Genomic DNA, 12,567 nt, shown 5'->3' with positions numbered 1-12,567 from the left:
TGGAAATTATCCTTTTTTATATGCAAGTACACACTGATTTAAAAAATAAAATGTAAGAAATGTACCAAAGATAATACATTACAGCAGGATAAAAATAAATAAAATATTCATATCTAGTCTCCTATCAGTTCATTGTGAGAACTATTTCTTCAGACTGCTGTCATTTATATTCAATGTACTCTAGTTTATCCTTTCCTGGTCTCACAGTTTCACTGAGTCCACCTCCCTTGACTGCTCCTTACACACAGATTGGGCTGACAAGAAACATGCGATGTGAAAATATATTAATGGAGTGAAACAAAATGTCACCGGTGTTACTGTAAGTGCAGTAAAAGCTTCCAAACAACAACAGAAGATAACAGCAGTGACAGCGAGTAAGCTAAGAAAACATTCTTGGAAGTTTTCAGTAATTTCTGCTCTCTTGACCACAGTGTGTGGTTAAACTAAAAGCTTTTGCAAATATCAAAATAAAAAATGTTGATGTAGGTAGAGTCCAATGCTTCCAAGCTGCTGAGGCGTTGTTGTCATCTTCCTCCATGCTATGTTAGTCTTCCCACCAGTTACCAGTGCACTGCTTCCATCAGATGGTGAATTAAACACAGAACAATATAGAACTCAATTAAGTGGATCAGTCATAGTCCATCTTATTGTCACTGATATGCAATTTAAATATTGGATCAGTGCAAAGTATAATCAAACACAGTCAATCTTTTTTAATACATTTCCAGCAGTGTATTTCACAATCCACTTACAACACCATTGTGCGTGTTCTCCGCAACAAACAAGCAGACCTACTCTGAATTACAGTCTTTAAAGAAAATGTTTGTTTTGTTGCTTATTAAACAAAGCCGACTGCAATACTTCTATATATGTAACAGACTACCATTGGCTGATAATATTAGTCATTTGATATATTGGTTGATTATTGTCTTTGAAGTTGACCTTTATCGCGAGCTTGAATGATAAAAAAAATACACTACATACACCCCCACTAATATTTGGTTAAATATGCTTTAGCAAGTTGCACCTCAACCAAATGCTTTTGGTAGCCATCAACAAGCTTCTGGCATAATTTGAAGATAATCCTCAAGGCTTCATTTCTGGTTGGCAGCCTCCAAATTTTGTACAATTTTCTACAATTTTGTAATCTGCGTTTTTTTTTTTTTCTAGAAATGGCTCCAAGAGACATTTCCAACTTGTGTAAATTTACAATTCTTCTTCTTAGATCTTCACAGACTTCTGAGATCTTCATAAAGTTACCATGATATCCATGCTCATGAACCATGAACTTCTGACCACAACTGTATAACCTGGTGTAATTTGCTGGGGATGGATTGGAGGAATTTCTAGCCTATCACAATAGGAGTTTGCTGCTCCTGCATTTTTTTTTTACCCTCCACTTACTGATTTTTAGCAGGGCAACTTTAAATGGTCTGTTTTGCAAACAACACTAAAATAAAAATAGAAATTCACTGCCAGCACTCCTGTCGCAGTAGAAATGACACCACATATGGTGGGTCATCCTGGCCCCTTTCCAAATCTGCATTGATCCATGCATGACTATTAATTTACCATCAAGCTCCAACAGTGACTCCAACCAAGTTCCAACTACTGCTAGCTAAATAAAATAAAAATGAAAAGCATTCAGATCAGCAGGTCATTATATTATATAGAAGCCTCAACAAAAAAAATCTACAAATATTAATACTAAGGTTCAAGGTTGGCTAATAAGTACCTCTCTTCAAGCGTACAGCCCTTTATTTTAGCTTTAGTGACAAGCTGTTGTAACACTAAAAGTGCAGTAAAGGTTTTTGGTTTCTGAGAGTGTATTTAGCATGGAGTGAACATGTGAAAGACCTGAAATATGTCATTTCTTGTGCAAACAGAACAACCCTAACTTGCAAAATAAAAATGAAAGATGAGCACAAAGGCATAGAAATTATATCAGTGCACCGGGCGAGACCGTATGAGGGCAGTTTTGTCTGATTCACCACTGGGAATTTCCACCTTCCTGGGAGTGATTCACAGTCAGTCTAAAAACATCCACGAAAAACAGCCCCCCCAAGAAATATGTTGAGCCAAAGTACTCTGGTGAAATTGTTTACTAGTTCAACTCTCAGCTTGAAGTTGGTCTAACTTAAGTGGTTAGGAGATTATGACACCGGGAATTGAAATAAAACAAATGCAGCTAGCGTTTGTGTGTGGGTAGAGCTGGAAAAAGTATGTATAATCTGAACGTATCTGAACATTTGTTATACAGATATGGTCGTATCGTTGCCATAAAAATATTTTCCAGTTAAGCCAGACACTGGGAAGAATGCAGGCTCACAAGGGTTTTTACAGTTGATCCAAAAGTTTTTTCTTTGGGATTTTGTTTGCAGTTCAATCTAAAACCAGAGTTAACAAAGTGCAGACTTTGTATCATATTATGCAACCTGACACACAGTTACAAGACAAGAGTGCAATATTATACCTTTAATCATCTATAGGTTCATGTAGTGTGTTAATAATATAGCAAAACAGACAGAACTTTGTTTTATCTCTTATATTAGCTTGGATTTCTAAACTATTAACTAGCAAAAAAATGGAATATTACCCGCAAAACACAAAGCATCCTCCTCCATAGCTGAAAACTGAAGCCAACACAGAAACACCAAAAGCTGAAGTTTCTTCTAATGGTTACTGGAAGCTGATTTTAAAACTTAGTTAATCTCCATAGACTCACATATGCAATTTTAAAAGAGAAATAACAAATTTATAGCCTACTACAAAAAGCAGTTGTTATCTCTATAGCTAATTTCCTTCTTCATGGCAGCTGTACGTAGAGTGATTTTTTTTATAACTCAACTGCTCAGATTTTGGTAAAGCTTAAAATTGAGGGTGCTGTCACTGAGAGGTGGCTGTATCTGCTAAGGCCCCAGTCACACAGGCCTAGACCAGTCAGCAACCACCAGTTTCTAGAGAAAATGTGTATTACTCAACTGTTTGCCTAGTGGTCCCTGGAGGTTGTTTGCATATGCCAAATGAAATCGGTTACAAAAGAGGAGCAGTTGTTGTGATTGCTTTGGTTGTTAGCAGATTGTCTAAGTCACCCATAGTTTGCATGCAAGATGCAGACCTTTCTGCAAATATTGCCATTTACTCTCTGAAGTGTACAAAATGTGCAGGTTTTATTTTGAAGGTGAATACTGACCATTCTATGTTATACTTTCCACAGTTTCACTACCACTTGGCAAGTATTTTACAAGAGTTTGCAGACATGTCGGTGTCTGTTGTGCAACCTCATAGTGACCAAAGCAACCGCAAAGATATTTTTGAATCTACACTTTTTACCTCTTTGCAACCAATTTCAAACTACTGACTACCAGCAAACTCCAGTAACTGGAACATGCATTTTTCCCCTTTGTCCCATTGTTGCCAGATTGTTGCTGATTAGCCTCAAGGCCTGTGTGACTGAGACCTAACTGTCTTCTAGGTTTTCACCTTAGCTAATTGTCGCAAACAGTTAGGGATCTCTAGACCATGCTTGGGACTGCTGGTGCCTTTTTGAGTATTTTATTTATAATTATCTGAAAAATAATTACAGTAACATGATTTATTGAGTGGCTATTTTTACCAGCAGGTGGTCTATTCCAGGGGTCGGCAGCCGCATGCAGCTCTTTAGTCCTTATAGTGCGGCTCCGCGTGGTTTGGGAAAATAAATTAGAAGTATTTAGCTGAAGTGTATTTTATTTATGTTAGTTCTTTTTAACTTGTAGTTCTAAATTGGAAGATTATTGTGATATTGAAATATAAAAATAAAATTATATTCTATTATTTTTTTCATCGCTCTAAATAAGCGTCACACTCACGGAAGCCGGTGTACCCGCCGAAACGCCGTGCATATATCGAGACTTTCAACCTCAGGTAGGCCAATTATGGACCTTCGGATCCACATTATGTCAGCAGCTATTCTCCACCGTGAACTATGTTAAAAACAAACACTGCTCACGCCTCACAGATGACAGCTTAAAGTTCTGCGTAAAGATGAAAGTGACTTCGTACAGCCCCGATTTGCAGAGGTTCAGGAGCAGAAGTCCCATTATAAACATATCACGGCAGACCCGACGATGTTTGCATGAACACGCTTTTCAGCATCTCTTTATTGACCACTTTTCACACACGGTTGTTGTACGCATACAGCCGGCTGTAGCTTTTCAGCTCACAGCCCGACGCATACCAACACAGCACAGACGTTAAGGTGGCGAGGCGTGATTGCGGGTGCCGTTCAGGTGCGTCCGCCTCCCCTGCAACGGCGCTGCAGACCACGCCCCGCCACACACATTAACCAGGTAAAATACATATTTAGGCAGAATTTTGCAAATATCTATTTTTCATTTTTTTAGCAGCATAGTGCTTTTTTTCAAATTATTTTTTAAAAGTCAGGTCAAGGCTCCAAAAGCCCAAAGGTGATATAAGGGTGGCGGCTCACAACAGTTTTTGTTTGCTACATGGATCATTCTAGTTCAGCTGGGTGTCTTTCCTTTTGTTATATTTCTTTTAGAGTTCAAAATGTGTTAATTACATAAATAATTTTCTCTGTAACATTTCATGGATTTCATAAGCAACACACTTTAGTTGTTCACACAAAGCATAAGGTAAAAAACAATATATACAGTGTTATCTTCATTTTAGATGTCAAAAAGTATTTGCGGCTCCCAGTGTTTTCTTTTGCGTGGAAACCGGGTCCAAATGGCTCTTTGGGTGTTAAAGGTTGCAGACCCCTGGTCTATCCTCTTGTTTTGGTAAATGAAGTTCTAGGATTTTATTTGGATGTTACTTATAACTAATTAGCATTTGTCTGTATCTGTAGATGCAGTTTGTAAACCAAGCTAGCAAGCATCAGCATATTGCTTTGTATCCCACCTTCTTGTCCACATATTGTCATTCCAAGATGCAATAAACCAACATGGTGGCTGCAAAAATGCTAACACTGCTTCCAGAAAAATAACAATCTGCATCCTTCTTTCAAACACAGTCTGCGCTTAAAACAGCATGCATCATATTATTTAAAAAAAAAAAAAAAAGTGTTTAATATGTGTGAACCTCAATCACATGCTGGCTACATGCTAAAGTATCACTCATAAAAAAATTTAAAAACTGCAGGTCTAAAATTGTATCACATTGTACATGCAACTTTAATTACACTGTTTGTAGCGTTTAACATGCCCTTTCCTTAATGGGCTTTTTTTTTTTTTTTTTAACACATTTTGCAACACCTTTTTATAGCAAACGCTTAATATAAATGAAGTTTCTCACATTGGTCTGCTGAGCATCATAGCTCAGCTCAAGTTTAACTAGTAAGTGAGAATTTTGAAGGGGGTTCCCTGCTAATTCAAGTGGTCAGACAATGCAGTTCTTCACTGTAGTGAAGTTCTTGATGCCTGCAGAGAGAAGACAGTATTCTGCAAGATGTGGGAGAGAGAATTGAGCCATCCTACAGCCAGCGGCCAAGCTTTCCAAGTCTTCCACTGCCTAGGAAGAGATTTGAAGAGATTAACACACTAGCATTAGCTCCGATACAAGCAGAGGATTGAATTAATTAAAGACTTTGCTGTGCTGCGGTGCATTCACATGGTGTAGCATTGAAACTGTCGCCACCCCACCCCCAGTAAGATTGGAATTTGTCCAACTCAGCCAGCCATGAATGCTCTATTTTTACCTTCTTCCTTGTTTCACTCAAGCTCATGCTAATGTGAGAGATAAATAAAATCAAGTGATTTTTGTTTGGAGGCTGTTGAGAAACTAGTTTACATATTTTGCCTGAAATGCCCCCATCAAGCTGCAGCTAAAGTCCTTCTGTCTGGTTTTTGAATGTTGTGAAATTCATTGAACAGTTAATTTAAATGGAGAAAGGGCAATTGTTCCTGTTGTAATAATACAACCGTATGTGTTTGTGTGGCTTTTAATCATCAGATCATGACTGAGAAGGTCTTTGATGTTGTGGTGGTTGGCTCCTGTATGACTGACTTGGTGAGGTAAGTAGATTTAGTCCATTATTTAACTTTAAATCTGGTAAATCGATGATAGCATGTGAAACAAGTTGTTCCACTGACAATGATTATAAATCATCTTAAAATTTTATGAGAAGGCTAAATCTGGGTGCAGGAAATGTCTCTGCTTCCTCAGGTGGACCCAACAGGAAACCGCACATTACCATGTTAGGAAACTAATTTCAAAAATGTACAGCAGACTTTGTCAAATTTGTGTCAAGTCCCTATGTGTCATTGCTTAATAGTTAGAATTGTGGTCAGAGGTTTATGTATGTGCATCTCATGGATGAACGTCATTGTAATTTTGGTCTTTTGATGATTTCTTTGACCTTTTCCAGGGTGGAATTAATAAAGAGCATACCCTTTAATGTCTGAAAAGAAAAACAAGTATAAAAAAATATATACAGGCTCACATGGTTAGAATATAATTTATTTTTTTGATAGCTATCAACAAGCTTCTGGTATAATTCTGGCTGGATAACTGACCACTCTTCTTGGCAGAACTGATCATGTAAATTGGTTGGTTTCCTGGCATGGACCCAGTATTTAGGCACAGTACACAATCAATAAATATATATGGCTTTAGGAAGACCATTCCAGAAGCTTAATGTTAGCTTGCTTGATCAACTTGTTTCACTGTGGACAGTAATGCTGGTATTTCAGCAGTTTCCAGTTCATGGCAGGCTTAAGCTGTGGTGGTTTCTGGGTTGTTCCTGAACATCCTAACCAATTTCCTCTCACCTAAATGTAACAATTTGGGTGTTCTAGACTTTGGCAAAGTGGTGACACATCTGTAAGTTGTACTTATGAAACTTGGTTGAACTGATGACCTTGAAATCTGCGATTGAATAGAAACAGCTACAAGAGACATTCCCAACTTGTGTAAATCTACAACTTACTTTCTTAAATCTTCAGTTTATTGGACTTTCCCATTGTTCTGAGTCAGTCAAATGGGTGCTGTCAACCTAATTTATATGTTCATATTAAACAAGGGCAACAGGTCAAATAATCAGGTAAACAGATGTAAAGGTAATATCATTGTGAAGAGTGAAGCACTTCAGACTTCAGAATGATATGCTAAGGTGAGTTTTGGCTTTCTTGCCCATAAGTCTGCTTTGGATGACATAAATTTCGTCATCAGATAATGAGTGTGGACTTTGTGCAGATGTCGTTGTATCAGCTTCACATTTGCCTTCTGGGCAGACTTCAAGCTGATTTCATGACAGCATAACGTAAATAACTTCTAAGGGCAACAGCCAGTATTGGTGGGTCACAGCAATGGTCTCATATAAAAAGCCAAGACAAAACAAAGACTTTGAAAACAAGACTTCCTGTTCTGCATGCAAGTCTTTTAGTGCAGTCTGATTATGATTGCAGAAGAAGTCTGGAAAACTGAGTTGTATCAGATTATAGCCAAAGATTTCAAGATTGTGTTTCATCCATTGCATTCCTGTTTTCCACGGTTAATCTGCCTGCAGCCTGTTCAAACGTCAGTGCTACTCCATCAACAAATGGAAACCAAGACCCAGGTTTCCTACAGATTGTGCATATTTAAATGCAGATAACTGTTTATATAGATTTGTTTTGAAGCTGTAAATCTGCCACCATTATCAGTGTAAACTGTAAAAGCTCAGGCTTAGGAACAGTAACTCAGAGGATGCACCTCAGCAAACAGTCAATTGTCTTTGCTTGTTTCCCTTTATTATTATTAACCACTGCAGCCAGCCTTTTCCTCCAGGGATTTTATTTTGACATGCACGCCTGATGGAAAATATGGCATAAGGGCTGAGGGGTGTTTTCCATCAGCCTGAAATGGTCTGCAAAGTCTGCCTACATTGGAATAGAGGAAGTGTTCTAAAGTTAGACAATGCTGCTGCATTTTCAGTATTTGTCCTAAAAGCCCCCTGAGTTACAGGAAGCATCAGTAGTGTGCGTGCGTTTGGCTCAACGGCTTTCAGACCATTAGGCAGTAATAAAGGGCAGGCTCCAGGTTCTAATCCGTCTACTAGATTGCAAAACACGTTCATATTGGACTGAAGAATGCTGCCATCAGCTTTCATGGCATTTTTAAAAACATGATATTTTTTTAAGTGAATCAAAATAAAATAAAAAATAGACAGCAAAGAATTGAATTAAATGGAAATAATTTAAATTATTGAGCAAAAAGTTGTAGGCTGACGCTTTAGTTTTTTACGCCCACCCTTTCTCAGCATTTTTGTAACTACAATTTTCGAAAAGACCAGTAAAAGTAATAAATTAAAAATAAGGAAATAAACAAGATAAAAACAAATGTTCAGTAAACAATGGTTATCATACCTCAGTTTGTTTAGCTCTTGATTTTTAGCTTGTCAGTTGGTACATAAAAAGCGAATCTATTAGTCTAAGATATACAAATGATTAAAGCGCATGTTTTATGTTACTGTTATTTGTAAGTAGATTTTTTTTTATTTATTTATTTTTAAATCTTGGACTTTACAAGTCCAGCTTGGAATGATTCACAGTTCAAAATAATCCTTATTTATTGTATGGTGCTTCCTTAGAGAATTCAAAGGCCTTTATATTCCAAATCTAAGTCATGTAGTATAACCAACAAGAGACCAGTGATGTATAAAGTCTTATGGAGGCACTAGATTGTGTAAACGCAATATTCTTGTAGCATCTCTTGCATTTTCTTCAGCACAGAGGACGGCCTGTTTTCATGAAAAATTGGTTGGAACTTGTCTAATTTAAATGAGACAATGTGTGGCAAGAAGTGTCATTTGTGCTTTTACAGTGATTCGTAATTGATGAATATCTTCCCAGCTTTATCAAAATTAAAAACTCCCTGGCACATCCAAAGAGTCTCAATGCTTTGTCTCATCATTATATATTCTGATGAGTTTTAAAGTCATTCTCTTTCATTTGTATTTGCAGTAAAAAAAGCTGTAGGGGTGAAGCAACAAGATCAGCTAGAAAAGAGAGCATCTAACTGGGCCCCGTGCTGTGAAGCAGGTTCAGCATACCCAGAATATCTTTTGCTTATCTGGCTTCACTTACTCGAACCAATCAGGTTAAGCGATCATAAAAAGCTAAATTTTACCACCTCAATAAGTGAACAGGTGTCCACCTCAGGTCTGCCTCTGGTTTTACAACAGAAAGGAAACTAAAATGCTGAAAAATATGACGAGATTAAACATATTGTACTGAAAGCAACAAAGCTGCTGCAGACAAAGCAGCAGAGTGTGCTGCGTGAGAGAGTGTGAGAAAGGAGAAAAGTATGGAAATAAAAATGCTCTATGAACGTGTGAGCACTTGACGACAAAAGAAAAGTTGGAAAAAATGTCAACTGTGTAAGTTAATGCTAAAGTGAATCTATATTTCCTACTGATGCTCTTTTTGAAGGACAAAAACTTGATTTAATCTCTTAATATCCACACACTGAAGTCTGGGTGATCTTCCAGGAGTAGTGACTCTATTTTGCAGTGATCTGAATTATTCAGTAGGCAGTGATTACATGCTTGTCAATCTTTTACCTCGAACACAATCTGCCCTTGAGCAGGTTAGGTCTGCAGTGTAAGTTACCATGGCGATGTGAACCACCTGCATAACAGAGAAAACTCTGGGTTAAAGCCTGAAGTTCTATGGAGAGGACCAAATCCTGCTGTGTCGTATAGACCTGCAAACACAAATGACAGATTGGTTGAAATGTGTGTAGTAAATAGATTAATAATGTTTACGATGACTTAGTTTCATACAACTTGGATCATAGAGAAGCAGACAGAAATTATGGATGCATGTATTAGCCTGAATTATGCATTACAAACTTGATGGTCAACCAAATTATGAGTTTCCACAAATCAAAATCGCTATTTATCCCTTCCTCTAATTGGCATCATTTTACAAACAAATGAAGGCTTTTAGAGCGCTCTGAATCCTAGGTTTACATGTACATACAGTATGCTCATGTTTATTAGGAGCATTCATCACTGTAATAATACATATGTGACCAAAAATAAAGAAAATCAGAGTATGTCCACTTAATTCCTGGTCTAAAAGGTGGGACCATCTGATGGTAAATTCAAGTCAAACTGTGCAGATGATCTGGTATAATTCCTGCTTGCTAAAATGTCAGCGTTGCATCATCCTCTTACGTGGTGAAATTTGTTGAGCCAAGTAGGATCCATTCCCACAATCATTAGTCATCAACTGCAGCACAATGGGTTAGTTTGAAACAATTTGTCATCCTCTTTTACCAGAACCTTTGCAAGCAAATGACACAATCTCAAAAGGCATATAAATCAGCTGTGATGGCAAAAGTCTCAGTGGGCTCCAGCCAACTAAACGTCTTCCTCTCAGCGTGAAGAAGTGTGGAGGTCGCGCAACAGTTTGTGTCATTCTGCGTCTTTTATATTTTTATGTGAAAAACATATATGACTGACAGGTGAGGGGAGCAATAACTGTCATGACTGTCACCTGCATGCCAGCGACTGAAGCTCTGAATAAACAAACAAAATATGAGCTGCAGAAAAAGTTTCATAGCAGCTTTGCACAAAGTTGTCGCTTGACTGTCCACACTTATCAGAAACACATGCCTTCTCCTACTGCGAGTTTTTTTGGGAAAGGAAAGGCACTTTTTGGTTGCTCATTAGCAATTCAAGCAGTGACTTTCTGCTTTGAAGGGCAGGAGATGTCAATTAAGGCTCTAATGAGCTAATGGGAAATGGCCTGTTTTTGGTGGCAGGGAGTGTGTGTGTGTGTGTGTGTGTGTGTGTGTGTGTGTGTGTGTGTGTGTGTGTGTGTGTGTGTGTGTGTGTGTGTGTGTGGTGGGGCTTTTTTGGATGGAGATCAGAATGTGGATAGGGGAATACATTTGCAGCCCTTCAAAGTAATATGCATGACTTTGAAGTTAGAAATCCAGTTGTCTTGAACAGCCAGTGTTTGGGTGGCAGTACAATTAACTGACAGACAGCAGAGGCGCACACGCACACACACGCTCCTTTTCTTTTTGCTTCTGCCATATAAACACCCAAATGTAAGGCAGATTTCTGCAGTGTTTAGTTTCAAATGTATCCATCAGGCTCTGCATGTTGTTAGGCAGTAAAAGGTTGTGTTTGATTGTCTGCAATCTGCAGCGCACAGAGAAGAGGTGCAGAGCAGTTCAGGTTTTGAACCCATTGTCAAAGCCATACAGTGCCCCCTACAGCTCACTGAGGTATTGTTATTATTTTTTATTTTAGCTTCCATTTTTAAGCTATTGAGATCAAATTGCTTTCATAAGGGTGAAGTGGCCAAAATTCAAAACATATTAGAAGTGTAACAAATATAATGTAAGATGCGAGATATACAACATGATGGTCTAAAGCCTGCCACAAGAGATACTAGTGGCCTCTTAAGAAAAATGCCCTCTTCAGTACATTTATTATGATTCTTTTAAATTTAACAACACAAGTAACCATAATCCAAGGTTCAAGTCCAAGCTTAGATTTTTATGAAAAATATTGCATGTGCAAGGTGAGTAATAAGAAAATGCTGTTTTCCCTTATATATCATAACCTGGAATAAAAAGCATGTTAGACTGCTAACTTACCCAGCATTGCTTTATGGATAAAAGTGTAACGGTGCTTTTTCCTGTGAGCAGTCACTAATGCCTGACTAAGTAAGAAACTTTGCAGTTGTAAAGGAAAAAAGAGATTCACAGTAGACTGAATCAACACTCTGTAAAAATGATATCACCAAAAACAATTATCGGCAGGAAAGGAGCTTTTTTTGAGGAGGTATTCTAAGGAGACAGAAGCCCGAGTATCTTAACATTTTCATGGATTAAATCCAAAATACACCACATGTCTCGTCCTGTCAAAACAAATTATATGGTTTCTTTATTGTTTTTACAAGGGCTCATGTATTGTATTGTAAATTTTATGCTGAACTTCTTACATTCTTGCCCGGATAAGTAGCGTCTATTTATATTATTTAAAAAAATTAAAATAAAACCAAAACAGCACCAAAAACTGAATTAAAATCCAAATTCAGAATACAACTGTAATAAGTTGGGTTATCTTTTTTGTTTTTTAAATGACTCATTCAGTCAGTTAACTGCCAAATTGGTCTGACAAAAGGTTTTGGTGATCATTGTCTAAGATATGACAGGATACACTTTATCTCAAAAGTTGGAAAATCCCTGTTCACTGCAGCCAAAACAGTAAAACAACAACAACAAAAAACCTTAATAAAAATAGGGTAGCACTATAAAATACAATATGAGCAAAAAGTAAAGCAAAAAGGGAGAATACTCAAGTTAAAGCTGAAAGAACTGAATACAATAAAATAACTAAAAAACATAGAATGACTTGAAGTAAATGAATAAAAACTGTTTAATAAATGTAGTAGAAACTTAGATGTGTAATGCAATAACTCTGTTGCTTTCTTGATAGTAGGAATTTAAAGAAGATGTAAAAAACTGTATATAGTACAATAACATGGCTTCATAAAATAAAACAAAAAAAAGCCGACACTCGGACTGAAAGAGAACAAACACAACTACAAACCATGCAGATTT

General features: G+C 37.4%; 1 protein-coding gene across 1 annotated transcript in view; it reads left to right on the top strand.

The window, feature by feature from the left end:
• rbks (ribokinase) overlaps positions 1–12,567 on the top strand; it is a 55,810-nt gene that overhangs the window by 1,226 nt on the left and 42,017 nt on the right. Inside the window, exon 2 of the mRNA XM_084914461.1 lies at positions 5,956–6,017. Coding sequence (XP_084770587.1) covers positions 5,959–6,017 — 59 coding nt within the window. The 5' untranslated portion in view covers positions 5,956–5,958. The remainder of the gene's footprint in view (positions 1–5,955; positions 6,018–12,567) is intronic.

Source organism: Perissodus microlepis, chromosome 19 (assembly GCF_051167445.1).
Source record: "Perissodus microlepis isolate ML-2025 ecotype Zambia chromosome 19, ASM5116744v1, whole genome shotgun sequence".
NCBI lineage: Eukaryota > Metazoa > Chordata > Actinopteri > Cichliformes > Cichlidae > Perissodus > Perissodus microlepis.
This window is presented reverse-complemented; position numbering and strand designations above follow the sequence as displayed.